The 14838-nt window shown below is 48.2% G+C and overlaps 1 protein-coding gene across 1 annotated transcript; it reads left to right on the top strand.

Annotated features, from left to right (window-relative positions):
* The first annotated feature begins 10370 nt into the window (after window positions 1-10370).
* CDKN1B (cyclin dependent kinase inhibitor 1B) lies at window positions 10371-14578 on the top strand. The gene is made up of 3 exons (XM_053943939.1): window positions 10371-11314; window positions 11853-11983; window positions 13328-14578. The coding sequence occupies exons 1-2, from the start codon at window positions 10840-10842 to the stop codon at window positions 11972-11974; spliced, it is 597 nt and encodes a 198-aa protein (XP_053799914.1). The 5' UTR covers window positions 10371-10839; the 3' UTR covers window positions 11975-11983; window positions 13328-14578.
* The last annotated feature ends 260 nt before the right edge of the window (window positions 14579-14838 follow it).

Genomic DNA, 14838 nt, shown 5'->3' with positions numbered 1-14838 from the left:
AACCTTGTCCAAGAGGAGCATCCACTCCACTTAGGGAAAAGGTGAAACCAGGGTGAAAATGTGCAGCTGGAAATGGCGATGGTGGAAAAAAAGTGACTTTGAAGAGGTTTTGTTTTGGTGGGCTTTTTACAAGAGCCTAGGCCTAGATTTTAAGAAGTTAGCCTGAAGCTTGGACTAATGTGATTAGTTTCAAATCAGCTGTTAGGGACAAACACACTGCTTCCTTGAATTGAAAGTATCTTGGAGTACGCAAAGTACTAAAAGTACTTTTGAGCCTTTGAGGGAATCCCATCCCCTATAAACACTCTGATAGGGCACTGAAATCATCCAGGTCACCTTCCCCCTTCTCCAACTCTCATTCCCTCTGCTAGCACAAACATTAATTCTGTGCTGACACAGGTTGGGGAAATAGTCTTGCCATTACTACTGAGTTTAGCATCTTCTTTCCTTCCTCAGAAAAGGCCACCTTTTGACCTCCCTTTTCCTCAGTGGTGAAAGTGTAACAGTTTGTAGCAGTGCTGCAAAATCATCTGGATTATTTCCCTTGCACAACCCTTTTATTTTTGCTAATTTCTTTTCTTACATTTCAGTTTCATTTTAAAGGCCTTGCTTAAAGTTGATGTAAGAATAAGTGGCAAAGAATGGAAACCTCTTAAATTGGCTTTGTGACACTGTAGCTGTGGAGGGGATGGTGCAGCAAATTGTAATGTTTAACTCTGCCCTTCTGGGGCCAGGAGCTCAGCTAGGGGTTGCTTTTGGCACTGAAGCCCATCACTTTGGTGTGTGCCCATCTGCAGGACACACCACGCTGCTCACTCCTCCTCCAGGATTTTGGGGAGCTCTGTCAGGCCGTGGGGCGCACGGGCTTGCGACAACTCGCTTATGCAACACAGGCTGTATCTGCCTGCTGCTGCCAGATTGTGGAAATCTGCAAATAATTGCAAAGTCTGCCAGTTTAATTGGATTGTGGTGTATTTGCACAGACGGGTGAAGTCTTCCAGGCCAGTATTTTCCAGAGTAACTTAGCAGTCTCTCAGCTTTAAGGTACTCAATATGAGAGAACATAGAAGCAATGGGTTTCTAAGGATTTTTTAAAGAGAAGCACCCCCAAACTGAAGTAATCCAAACCATCAGTCACATTGAAATCCCTTGCCATAGAGACTTGAGATGGGGGATCTTTCACAGTAGCTTGATGTAAGCCAAACTAAATTCATAAAAATAATACAAGACATCTTAACACATCGTTTCTTCAGCAGAAAAATCCAGTATGAATGTGTATGTGTGCAGGCATTTTTACAGGAAGTATGATGAATAAATGAATATTTATAAAACAAAGGGAGGAGGAAAAGAAAGACATTTTATTTCACATGTGAGTTGGCTGTTGTTGTTGTTGTTGTTATTTTTTTTAATGAGGTACAAAATGTTACTGTGGAACATTGTCCCTGTGTGCTCTGGCCCTTTTCCAGGCCTAGAGTTCAGTACTTGCTGGGGAAAAGAAAGTCTTGTACTTGACTTTCTGAAAGATAGGCTGTTATCGCTTGGTAGAGGTCAGAAAGGAAAAGAATCAAATTACTTATTCATTAAGTAAAAATGCTCAGAAGTAACTAGCCCCCAGGGCTCAAGCTACAGGTACCCAATATCTGAATGTACAAAATAAAACCAGTTTATTAGCATTATCATTAGCTTTATCTACCAAGAATTAGCAGGGAGACAAGAAAGCTGTAGAAGCTGCTTCTGTTCTCACCAAGTGATTCCACTAAATCAATGTTACAAAAATCTGCAATTTGTAAGAAGAAACAAATGGCTATTTTAAAACATTGTTAGGAACATTCACAGAAGAGGTAGGACCAACTTAAAATCAATTCAATTAAATAGAAACATTTTTCACAGGCAGCAAAATGATGTTGTTACATGATATTGGTGTAACTGTTTTTGAGAATACTACCTTGGAGGTCTGCACAAGTGTAATGAAGTCGAGGGCCCTAGTGCTAAAGTCACTCTTGAAAACAGGACTTCAGTAGCTTTGAACCTAACCTAACCTTTGAACCCTTGGAAAGTCTTCCCAAATACTTCTCCAGATCATATGTCCAGAGCTGAAGTCCACTTCTCCCTTGTGTAGCCAAAGTGGACCTCAGCTTCTGGTGTGAGCACTTAGCACTGTTCTGCTGTGTCAATTAGCTTTTGTCTTAAATCTCATGGTCCTGAAGCCATGCTACTGCCAGAATCCTTGAATCTTCCTTCACAGCAGAATGAGCTTCTGGTTCCTGTGGGTAAGGAGGAAGCCTCAAAAGAGCAGAAGAAATTATAAAGAGCCCCAACACATATTATTTTTTTGAAAACCCAGCATTATGAAATCCCTGAAGCGACTTTGCACCCTCAGAACCATCCTAACCTCCCCTTCCCACCAGGCACCCTGAGAAGGCTTCTTGCCAACCACCCTCTAGAACATTACAGACAGGTTTTCAAAGGTGCTTACACGCCTGAATGCCTTGAAGGAGCTGGCCCTGTCTTCTCAGCAGGCTTTACGTGGCCTGTTGGGTGGCTGACCAGGCTCTTCTGTGTGCTGAGAGTTGGGGTTTTTGTTTCTAACTCTGGGCCTGAGAAAACCAACCACACCAGAGCGAGGCAATCCCAAGGTAGGGTCTAGCAAGGTCTCACAGTTTGCTCTGAAGGCTTGCAAGAAAAGGCTCCCTACTGGCCTGGGACGCTCTGGCGGCGCTCAGGTTCTTCAGCCCCCCTTGAAAAAATAGAGTGCTGTAGGCTCAAAAAGACACCCACTGGGACAGATGAGGGCTTGGGTTAATTTTTGGTAGTTTTCATTGGTTTTGCAGGGCAAAGGAGTTCTGAGAGGTTGACCATGGCTTGAGAGTGCTGGAGACCACCAGGAACAGAAGAACTTCTTGTAAGGACATTGTTACAGAGATCCAAGGAACAATTTTTGAGTCAGACCATAGCTTTTGCTGCTTTTGTGATTTCCCACTTGTCTTTTGGAGGCTTGAGGTGGGGGAAAACAGAAGAAAAGGAGGATTGCCAGGGCCTCTCATAGTATTAGCTATGTTTCGTTGCTGTCCTTCAAGTCAGTTATTACATATAAACTGCGATATTTGTGATGATAACTTTGTCCTTTGCAAACATCTTGAGTGGATGTTGTTCTCAAAAGCCTTTCAAACTAGAGATAACAAGGTGACAAATCCTTTCAAGTGATCCTTTCAGGTACTCCTCTTTGAATAGATGTCCCAGTTTAGCTGCTGGCAGCCAGAACAAACCAAGCCGCTTGTGAGAGTCAAAACCACAGCAGATTAGGCTTCTGCTCAGAGGAACATCTAACTCCTTACGAGGGAAACCCAGAACAAGTGCTGGTAATAAAAGGCCTCTCTTTTTCCATCTTTCTCATAAGCCATTGAAATCATGGCCACAGTGCATTTTGCAATAGACTGGCTTCAGTGAAATAATGTTTGCTTTTTGACTTGCCAAATTGCTCTACTTTTTTTTAGGCTTGGCTGGTTTAGGTCAGTCATGACCAGGTTCAGGAGCACTGATGCAGCCTTTTGGTTACTGGGCTCAGGAGGCTCTTGTCCTGTCAGGACCATCCTAGTGGGCACGGCTGGAAGGATGGTGGTGGAGCACATCTTCTTACAAGGGCCTGGAGTCGCAGGACAAGGGGGAATGGCTTCACACTGACAGAGAGAAAGCTGAGATTGGGTGTTAGGAAGAAATTCTTCCCTGAGAGGGTGCTGAGGCCCTGGCACAGGGTGCCCAGAAAAGCTGTGACTGCCCCTGGATCCCTTGAAGTGTCCAAGGCCAGGCTGGATGGGGCTCTGAGCAAGCTGGGATAGTGGAAGGTGGCCCTGCCCAAGGCAGGAGGGTGGAAAACTGGATGATCTTTAAGGTCCCCTCCAACCCAAGCCATTTTGTGATTCTATGATTCTTTGAAATGCCTGTCACCTACCTCATAACAATTTTCCCACTGCCAGGTGCTTGCAGAATCTACTTTCCATCTTCTTCTGTAATAACATCCCATTACTGTAGGTTAATGCCCTGCCTTTCGCATCCCGGAGCTGTACAATTGCCGTGCTAGGTTGGTTAATACAAACAAGATGTGGTACTGTACAAACAGAGCATTTCCAACAGCTAAAAGTCTAAACAGATTAGGAAGAGGGTGAGGGAAGAAATGGAGGTGCCAAGAGTTGCAGCAATGTGCATGACATGGCCAAGGGAAGCCAGAACCAGAACTCAGATCCCAAGCCCTGATAGTAATCTGTTACTTAATGCCATCATTTTGGTATGTGAGATGGGTCATCTTCCTTAAAGGGTTTAGAAAGTAGCCAGACCAGTTCCTCTGTTTATATAAGGAAGATGTTTGTAGACCTCTTGATCCTAAGGCAATTAATACAGCCCATTGGGGAAAGGAAAAAAAAAAAAAAAAAAAAAGAAAAAAAAAAGAAAAATAAAGACAAAAGTAAAAAGAAGGAAAAACAAGAAAAAGAAGAAAAAGAAGAAAAAGAAAAAAGAAAGAAAAAATAAAAATAAAAGTGAAAAAGAGAACAGGGTTAGATTCTCATGTAAACAACACCCAGAATGCCTGAAATTCTAACATATGCAGATGTTTTTATGTTGGGGTATTTTTTTGGCAAGCAGCCTCTTTGTGTTCAGCTGTAAGCATCAAATTTACATTGTTCTGTATTTCTGAAAAAGCCTGTTGCATGAAGTTGGGATCCTACCAAATGAAAACAAAACACAACACTAATGAAAAATAACAAGCTCTTCCAACAATGTTCAGTAAGTGACTTAGAGGTTAGTGCTGTGTTCTGGGAAAAAAAAAAAAAATCCAGGCACCATATAATTTCATGCATTTCATAAAAACGTTAAACATTTCAGAGGAACATAACACATGACACAGGGTGTTTTTATTTAATGAATGGCTGTAAGAAATGGTGCCAGCATCCCTTCTCACAGATGAACGCCTTGTGCCAAGAGCATTGCTGTACAATGTGTCATCACTCGGGAACCTAAAGAATTGTACTTGAGAAAACATTGCTACAAAATATCATTCCCTTCCCAGAAAGGTTCACTTCAGGCTTTGTAGAAAAACAGGACAACTCATTTCCACTGCACATAATTCTTCTATTGGGAAACTTTCTTAAAGGCATAGGTGGCAGAGCAAGGGGCTGGAAAACTCTTTAATCTCATAGTGACTATAATAGCTCCTGGTTCTTGCTGGTGCTCAGCTCTTGCTTTGGGTTTTTGACACTCAGAACTTTATAAACATGGAATAGGTTAATCCTCTCCACACCCTGAAAAGGGAGAGGGGGAGAGGGAGAGGAAATGGAAGAATGGGAAGGGGAGGGAAAGAGGAGCAGAAGGGAAGGGAAGGAACATGGAAAGGGAAAGGAACTTCAGCTGCCGTAAGAAGCCTCTAGTTAAGACTCTTATGTTAAAAATTTGTTATTCTAACAAAGTGGCATGGGTTATGTGATGTATTAAATGAGAAGTCTTACAGACATGGAGTTAGACTGAAGATTACTTTTTTTTCATATGATGTGTTTTCTTCAGAGAAATTAGGTCACTTCACAACAAGTAATCAATTTACTGATTTAGGCCTCACCTCAAACAACAGTAGTGTTTGCTGGGATAACATAATCACGTGTAAGTGTGTGTATTTATTTTTAGAGACTGTATATTAACATCCTCTTTCTTGTTCCTGGCTTGAAAAAGGAGAAGTTGGTTACCCAGAAAAGTGCATCCATCACTGCTGGCTGTAGGACACTCCTGGCTTCATCTGTGCTTCAGGGGCAGTTCAAGCTTGCTCCTATTTTGCACGTCAAACAAAATGAAAAACAAAAATAAAACTGTCTGAGCCAGATCAGAAGAGTCTTCTTCCCTGAGACAAAATCAGGGTATTTCAGAAGGACTGCTCCTTTAGCAAGTCAAGGGAAGCTGGTGACAAGCAGAGAGCTGCAGAGAATTCTCTTTGGAGAATGAGATCTCTCTTTGGAATGAATACTTTCAGTGCTAGTAATTTAACCTGTGTCTTCTGCAGACATAACTGTGTAACCTGCCCTATTGTTATAGCACAGAAGAGGCATTTCGGACACAGCACCTGCCTTTTAAAACAAATCCCATTAAGGACACTCTCAAATCCCCTTAAGGACACCCCAAATCCCATTAAGGACACTCCCAAGCTGTACCTGCAGCCAGCACCCCCACAAGGACTCAAAATCCCCTGGGCTGGTCCTGGCATCTGAGCCCACCCAAGGCTGCTGCAGGTGCTGGCAGGTCCGGGACCCCTGGGCAGCCCTGGCCCCACCTGCCGAGAGGGGAGCGGGAGCAGAGCCCGCAGAAGCGCCGGCAGCAGGGATGGGAGCGGGACCTGCCCAGGGACAGCCCAGGCGGGCACTGGGGACGCTGCCAGCAGCCAGGTCAGGTCCTGGCGCTGGCCTGATCTCTGTCCTTAGGCTCCCTCTAGAGTTTACAGCAAATGAGCAAAAGGTCTCAAATGCCACTTGAACAGGAGGGTAGCGTCTCCTTGCCCCCCTAGGGAGTGCTCTGCCCCTGGGCACTGCTGGATAATGTCCTTGTACACTGGAGCGGCTCTTTCCTTCCTGACAGTCTCTGCTGCTGAACCTCACCGCGTCCTAATCCTGCCCAGGAGGGAAGGGCTCCTGTTAAGTGAATATTATATGGTGAATACTCGGGGCTTGCACCCCAAATCTCACGGCAGGCTTGCCCCACATCTCTTGAAGGAATCAGCACTTGGCGTGAAAACCTGGAGAGGTGGGGAAGTGGCACTGGCTCAGTAACAGCTGAGGTGGGTTAGGAGCAAACCTCCAGATGAGTCATGCCATATCCCTGCTTTTTTTCATCCTCGACTCTGGAGGACACATCCTGGTGGAGCAGCTCAGGCATGATTCCCAATTTCCCCCCAGTTTGCAAGGGAATATATAAAATCCCAAGCAACCCAGATACTTTGTGTGTGCAGTTCGGATGGGCTTTGCTGGTTCACGGGACAGCCTTATAAAGTGCTGGGGAAGGAGGGTGGCCAAAAAGGAGACGGGAGGCTTGCCTAAGCGATTCTGGGGGAAAGAAAAACAGCGAGCAGCTCTGCCAGAGGAAAAGCCCAAACAAGAGCGAGAAGAGGGGTAGTGGGAAGAGAGGGGACAGGGTGTCCAGAGCTGTTAGAAGAGCCAGGATATTCTTCGCCCAGACCTCCCTACAAACACTCCTTCCTGCTTCACTCCTCCAAGTTTTATTTGGGGTTTCGCGTTGTTGTTTGTTTTCCTTTTTTCTCTCTCTAATCCTCTCATCCGATCTTTGACTGGCCGCATCTTCAGCTGAAGCGGCCCCGGAGCGGGGCAGAGCCGGCTGTGGGAGGCTGGAGCTCTGCGGGGGAGGCTCAGCCAGGGCCCCCGTCCCCACCCCGCACCGCCTCCCCCGCAGCCCCACTGCTGTGCCCCTCTTTTGCAAGACGATGGCGCTCTGATCTTTCCACAGCTTCACTCCGGGACTTTGGAGTATATTTTTTCCTGTATTTTTTTTTTTTTCCACGTTTCACTGCTACTACGGGCGGGCGCCTGCCTCTGTCCCGATTTGCTGCAGCCATCGGGGGTGCTGACTGTAAACAAAACACTTTAGATCATGGCAAGGTCGCTGCAGACACAGCCTTTTTTTTTTTTTTTTTTTTTTTTTTTTTTTCCTTTTTCTTTTTTCTTTTTTTTTTTTCCCTCTTCAGCCGCAGCAATTTAAGGTGGATTGCCGAGATCGCATGGAAGAGGAGGGGGGACGAGCCGAGGGAGCCGAAAGAACGGCGGGAACCAACCTCGATCCCCGAGCACGGCCGCGGGTGCTCCGGGGATGCGGATGCTCCCACCCCGGGGGAGCCACTCTGATTTTTTTTTTTTTTATATTTTTCTCCTTAATTTTACCCCGTTTCTTGATGATTTGTCCCAGCGCGACCCTAACGTTTCCGGCGGCACGGGTTGGGGATTGTGCTGTCCTCAGAAAGACGCGCAGCTACCGCGGCTGCGGGGGTACACCCTCTCCCCTTTCCCTCTCCCCAGTCCCTCTGAGAGCGAGGCAGGGTGATAGAGGGGAAGGGATAGAGGGATAAACCGAGGGGCAGACCATTTCTCGTTCATTTTCTCCGTTGCTTCCATCAGCGGCTTAAATTATTCGCGCCCCTCTTCTCCTCCCCCACCCCCCTCCTCCGCCCCTTTGGATTTAATTATTCGTGCTCAATATACTTGTACAGCATCCAGGGACTCAGTCTCAGGCTCTTGTGCTAAGGGAAGTATAAACAGAACAACAACAAAAAAAAACCCAGAAGTTTTTTGTCCTACAGTGACTTTTTTTTCTTCTTTTCCAATGGCTTCAGATAAATCAGTGTTCTCTGTTGCACTGCCGTCGTGTTGCTGCTGCTTTACTCGTGGGGTACGGAGTCTTTTTCACTATTTGGAAACCCACACTCCCCACATTTTTTTTTCTTTTTCCTAGTTTGTATTTATAACTCTGGTACAACTGTAATAATCCTACAGGCAAGAGGGTTGCTTTTCCCTTGTGGATTAGGGAGACAAGCAGAGACTCACAGAGAATGGGAACTCCTCACCTAAGGAGTCTCAGGTGGGACACTCAGCAGGTTACCAGCAGGGAAGCCCCCATGGGCAGGATGAGCCCTGGGCATACTCAGACACTTTCTGCAGATCACCTAGGCACAACTTCCTTGTGTGGATCAACAAAACAAGCTCAGTGTCCCTACATCTGACAGAGAAAATGAAGCTTGAAATGGAGCATCCTTGCTGTTGACAATGGTAGTCAAAGACAGGAAAGCCTAGAGAAATGAAGATGAAATCCTGCAAATACAGCAGATGCAGGCCCACTTTTTCCAGCTGATGGAGTTTTATCATGGACTTGCAATTTCAAAAAAACATCTCAGGTCCTGCAGACATGTGAATATTAACTTTAATTTTCTGTGAGTGAATTGCTGAAATTTGTAGTTTCTGAGAGAGCAGTTGAAAAACAACTTACAAGTACTAAAATCCCCAGCATATAAATAAAAATAACATGGCTAATAATGTATTTCAACCTTGTGGTTTATAAACTAATCTCATTTGTTTTATTTTTTTTTTTTTGGCCTGTACACATAATTTTTTTTGAACTTGGGTCTGATGATACTGAGATTACTCTGCTGAGTGGTGTGAGCATAAGCTGGAGGCCTTGAGTCTGATGATGGCCAGCAAAGTGCTGGCCTGGGTTTGAGCACTGTGTGAAGTCCTCTGTTGTGTCCTCTCTCCAGTGTGTAAAATCTCCATGTCTTCAAGGCCAAACCTGCTGACTCTCTCACCTCAAGCAGTTAAACCCAATTATATTGACCCCTGCCTTGTTGAGGTAGCTTGCTACTTGTGTATCTCCTTCACCCTCCCACCATGAAGTTTGGACAGGGTTGCTCTGCTTGCAACCTTGCAAAAGAGACCTGCCCAGATGGATTGGTGTGAAGAGCCTTCAGGGCCCACCAAAGATTCAGTCACCGTATCTGGGCACCTGGAAATGTCATAACCTTTAGTGCCTGAGAGAACCCACAGTGTCACACAACACACCGTGGGGCTGACCTGCCTGGTGAGTGAAGATGGCTGTGGAAAGGGCTGGAGAAAAAGGGACCAGAGAGGAGTGCACAATTGCTCTTATGTCCACTACACCTGCTCTTACTATCCGAGGAAGTTGCTTAGAAAATCCTTGGCTGTGACTCTTTGCTCATCTAATCTTTTGAGCACACAAACAGGACAAACCCCAATGCTATTTTTTTTTTTCTTTCCCCGAGTAGCTGACATCTGAAATCCCGGCAGACGTTATTTTAGAGACATTTCTTAACCCAGTCCTCTCTCTGGCGAGAGGGCAGATGGTCGTCTTGGCACTAGGAGCCACCAGCCCATCTCCGCAGGCAGTGGCCTCGGGGCGCTGGTCCCCGCGGCACGCCCTGGGCTCGTCAGCCTGCCCACTAGCCCCGAGCTTGCCCCCAGGCCCTGACCTCATCGGGGACGCGTCGCCAGAGCCCAACCCGGGCAAACCAGAGCGGTGGGACGCTCCTGTCACAGCCCTGACTCAAAACCAGCCGTCACCGTTCCTCAGGCACTCGGGCCAGCAGCGGGATGGGGTGCGTGTTTTTGGTGGGGTGGCACAAACCCCGCCGGGCTTTGCGGGCTTTACAGAGGGATGAGAAGAACAGGCTCGGCAGTGCCGTCCCACCCCTCTCGCTTTCCCCTTCGCTCCCCGCTCGCCCCGTCCCACCTTTAGAGCCGGCGGCGGCGGCGGGGCAGGGCCGGGCGGACGGGGCGGTGCCCGCCGCCGTAACCAATGGCTCGGCCGGGCTGTTTAAATAGACTCGTCCTGTCAATCATTTTCTTCTTCGTCAGCCTCCCTTCAATCGCCATATTGGGCAACCGAGAAAAGGGCTCGTCTCCTCTTGTTTTTTTCCGTCTCGCTTTTACTACGCGGCGGCGGTGCGATCGGCAGGGGCATCATCGGCACCGGCGCCATCGCCATCGGCGGCGGACCGGCACCGCGGGGGCAGCGCCGCGCTCCGCTCCTCACCCGCCCGGGGCTCCCCGGCGGCGGCAGCGGCGGCTCTCGGGGCTCATCCCCGGGCCGGCGCTTATGCAAGGGCGCCTCCTCGCCCCTTCTCCGCGGGCCGAAGGCGAGCGGGGCCGAGGCAGGGCCGCAGCGCGGGGCAGCGGGGAGCGGAGGCGCGGAGCGGAGCCGCCGGGCGCCGGGAAATAAAGGGCGGCGGAGGCCGCGGAGAGAGAGCAGCGAGAACAACAGCCGCCGCCTGGAGCCACAGCGTGCGGGGAGATGTCAAACGTCCGCATTTCTAATGGGAGCCCTACCCTGGAGCGCATGGAGGCCAGGCAGTCGGAGTACCCGAAGCCGTCAGCGTGCCGGAACCTCTTCGGGCCGGTGAACCACGAAGAGCTCAACAGGGAGTTTAAGAAACACCTGCAGGAGATGGAGGAGGCGTACCAGAGGAAGTGGAATTTCGATTTCCAGAATCACAGGCCGCTGGAAGGCAGGTACGAGTGGCAAGCCGTGGAGAAGGGGAGCTCGCCCGACTTCTACTTCAGACCCCCCCGGCTACGGAAAGCCGTCTGCAAGTCCGCCGGCCGCCAGAGCTTGGATGTAAACGGGAATTGCCAAACCGTGGTTTTTGTCGGTTCTCAGGGAATCTCAGAGGACACTCACTGTGTAGCTCAAAAGACTGATGTTTCAGAAAATCAGACGGACTTAGCAGAGCAGTGCACTGCCCAGAGGAAAAGACCCGCAGCCGATGGTAACGTACCCCACGGCTCTGCCCCGCGTCCCACTCGTGTCAGCGCCGGCGCTCCGGCCCTTCCGCCCCTGCCACGCGTGGCACCGGCTCGACGTGCCCACCCCCCCCACCCCCCCACTTTCACCCTAAAAAAGCCCGGGTAGTGTTGGCAGTCCCGGGGGTCCCGCCTAGAGTGGGAGCCGGTTGATGATTTGCAAGGACGAGCCCTTAGACGCGGGTCAGATTCCCCGACCCCTCGCCGCCCCACTGCGGGGACCCGGGCTCCTGCCCAGGTGGGAGGAGGTTCACAGCGTTCAGCGAAAGACGAATATGGATTTTAGCCGAAAAGAGGGAACTTGGGTCTCCTACCTAAGGAGAAGCCCGTCTCCCCACCCCCTGCTCGCTTCAAGGAGCTGATACCTGACATGGGGATCTGGGAATATTCCCCCTCGGCTCCATCTATCCCCCCTGGATGCCAAGCAAACATCTGGAAGGGAAATATTTTAATATCTTTCTTCCCCTCCCCCCGCCCCCCTCGTTTTTAATTTCCCCCCCCTAGATTCCTCTCCTCAAAATAAAAGAGCCAATACAACAGAAGAAGAGGTTTCAGAAGACTCTCCCAGTGCCAGTTCAGTGGAGCAAACACCCAAGAAATCAAGCCCGGGAAGACATCAAACGTAAAGCGTTTAGGTCAGTTCCCTTTAGGGTCTGGCATTAGGATGCAAGTAAAGGAAAGAAAGGGTGACCGAGTGTCTATCCCGCATCTCTGAAGGGGTGGGGAGGGGGCTTCGAGCCCCTGTGGGCTCGCCGAGGGGTGTTTTCTCCGAGGAAGGGTGGCTTTTCCCGAGCACTCGGCAATGGGTGTGTGTTGGAGGGTGGGGAGTGGGAGGCGCAGGGCTTGAAAAGAACAAAACAAGGAGCGAAGCCCAGCCTGGGCTCGGCAGCGTCAGGGGGCTGGGGCAGGGGCTGCGGTGGGACTGACCCTGCCTTCCTGCGGGATGGGCACCGGGGCCAGGGAGGGCCCTTTCCCAAGGACCGTGCGGGTGCAGGGGTGGAGTTGGAAGCGTGGCTGGTGCATCATGTTAGATGCCAGCGGATTTCGGGGGACTTCCCCTGTCCCCCGCCCCCGGGGCTTTTTCACCTCCACGGTCAGCCTTGCCGTCGCATGTCGCGGCCACCTCGCACTGCGGGAGAAATAAGTTAAGAAGTTGGGTTTAAGGGGAATCCGGGTACTTTCTCAAAATCCGAGCAATGCAAGGTTGTTTTGTTTGGTTTGGGGTTGTTTCCCTCCCCCACCCCCCCGCCCCCTTTTTTTTTTTTTTTTTTTTTGTTTGTGTTGTTTTGGTTTGGTTTTAGAGGCTGGCAGGGGGAAGGGAGCGGGTTAATGGGAGGCTGGGTTGTGCAGCTTTTTTTTTTTTTCCTTTCTTTTTTTTTTTTTTTTTTTTTTTTCTTTCCCCCTACCCCCTTTTTGTTGTTTTGTTTTAAGGCGAGGGCTGGTGCGGGGAGAGTTGGTAAAAATTGGGCCGGCGGTTTGGGAGCCGAGGTTAGGAATGAGGTTTACAATAAAACGATTTGCGATTGTGCAGAGAGAGAGAGAGAGAGAGAGAGATTAAGCTGTAAAGCAGAAGTTGCAACAAATTAGTCCCGCTGGGGTGAGCCGTGGCCGAGCGCGGCCACGCGAATGCCGCTACTCCCGCCCGCTTTTAGGGGTGGGGGCACGGGCGGGGTCCCCCCGCGTTCCCCGCCGAGGGATGGAGGGTCCGGGGCCGCTGGCAGCGGTACGGGAGCACGGCCCGGGGCGGGGGGAGCGGCGGGGGCCCCGCCCGGGCCGGGCCCGCCCGCCCTGGGGATGCGGTGTCGGTTTGAACCGGTTGTGCCGCGGATCGCGTTTCTTGTCGATGTTTTCTAATCGCTTTCCCCCCGTCTTTTTTTTTTTCTTCTATTTTTTCTTTTTTTTTTTTTTTTTTTTTTTTTTTGGGTGGTTTTTTTTTTCATTTTTTTCCTTTTTTTTTTCCTTCATTATTCCCGTTGCAGAGCAGAGGATGTGCGCGTCTTCGTTCGTCGGGTGCGGCGGGCGGCGATGAAGAGAGGAAGATGTAAAGTTGTAGCAGGAAAGGAAAAAAGTACATATCGCCGATCTCCGGGAGATGGAGGTCCTGTACAAGCACTGAAAAAAGAAAAAAAAACAACAAAAACAACCAGCAACAAAAACAGCAACAAAAAGCAAACAATAACACTAAATTTTAGGCACTCTTAAAAGACCTGCCTCTAAAAGCATTGGATGTAGCATTGTGCAATTAGGTGTTTCCTTATTTGCTTCATTGTACTACCTGTGTATATAGTTTTTACCTTATGTAGCACATAAAACTTGTTGGGGTGGGGGGAGGGACTGGAAGAGGGTGACTGATTGGAACTTGCTTTCACAATCTAGCAAGCCAAGAAATCTATGAAGAGAAGCAGTGTAGGTTTTTTATTACTTAAAGATGTATTGTCCCTTTAAGTGGGTCCACAGTGTTTTTTCTCTCTTTTTTTTAAATTTGTGTAGAGTGGTTTTTTTTTTTTTTTAACGTATCATCGTGGTAACTGTTCAGGGAGATTATTTTGAAATTTCTTCCTCTGGCATTGAACTGAAGAGGTGGGAGCTGTGATGATTCCGTTATGTAGTAGCAGAAGTTCCCTGCCCTCCCACCCCTCCAAATCCATACACCAAAACTGATAGCCTGTAAAAAGTTGTGTAAAATCATCCCACCTGAATACATTTCCTGATTATTTTTTTTAACCTAATCTGGAAGGCTTTTGCTCTGAATCTGGAATATTGTTTTCTGATCTGACCCACTTCCCAAAGTGTTTGTGTGTGAGAGGAAAAGGAAGAAAAGGGATACTACATCTTTAAACAGTATTTCTACGTTGCCTGTGTACCTGTATGTAAAAATAAAAAAAAAAAGTTTGAAGTGTACCTGTGTACATAACTCTGTAAAGACACTGAGAAATTATACTAACTTATTTATGTTAAAAGATTTTTTTTAATCTAGAAGACAATATTTTTCCCCATAAAGCCAAAGTGGCATGTTTTTGTGCATTTGTAAATGCTCTATTTGGTAGCCTTTTAGAAAGTTTTTTTTTTCCTCTTTTTTTCTTTTTTTTTTCTCATAATTAATATGGCTGTGCTTAAAAGATTGCAGACTGAGCCAATTTAATTTTTTTTTTGTAATGTGTGGGGAAAAAAAAATCCAGATTGATATTGTTTCACATCAAGCAATCAATAAAACTGCCATATATAAGAAATATGGTCTTCATTAGTGTGTGTTTCAACATCCTTCAGCCTGGCACAGGAGGAAATAAGACTGCAAGAAATGATAACAGTTTTCCTTTGAGTATCCATCTCTTCACGGCTCTCTGGCGGAGGTGAAAGTAAAGGATGCAGCACCCTTAGTGCAGCGATACTTCAGGGAAAGGTGCTCAGGCATTGGAACGACCTGCCCCGGGCAGTGGTGCAGTGACCATCCCGGGAGGGATTTCAAAGACGTGGATGTGGCACTTGGGGA

The sequence above is a fragment of the Vidua chalybeata genome, chromosome 5, assembly GCF_026979565.1.
Source record: "Vidua chalybeata isolate OUT-0048 chromosome 5, bVidCha1 merged haplotype, whole genome shotgun sequence".
NCBI classification, from domain to species: Eukaryota; Metazoa; Chordata; class Aves; order Passeriformes; family Viduidae; genus Vidua; species Vidua chalybeata.
The sequence above is the reverse complement of the archived record's forward strand: the minus strand, read 5'-3'. Positions and strand labels throughout refer to the sequence as shown.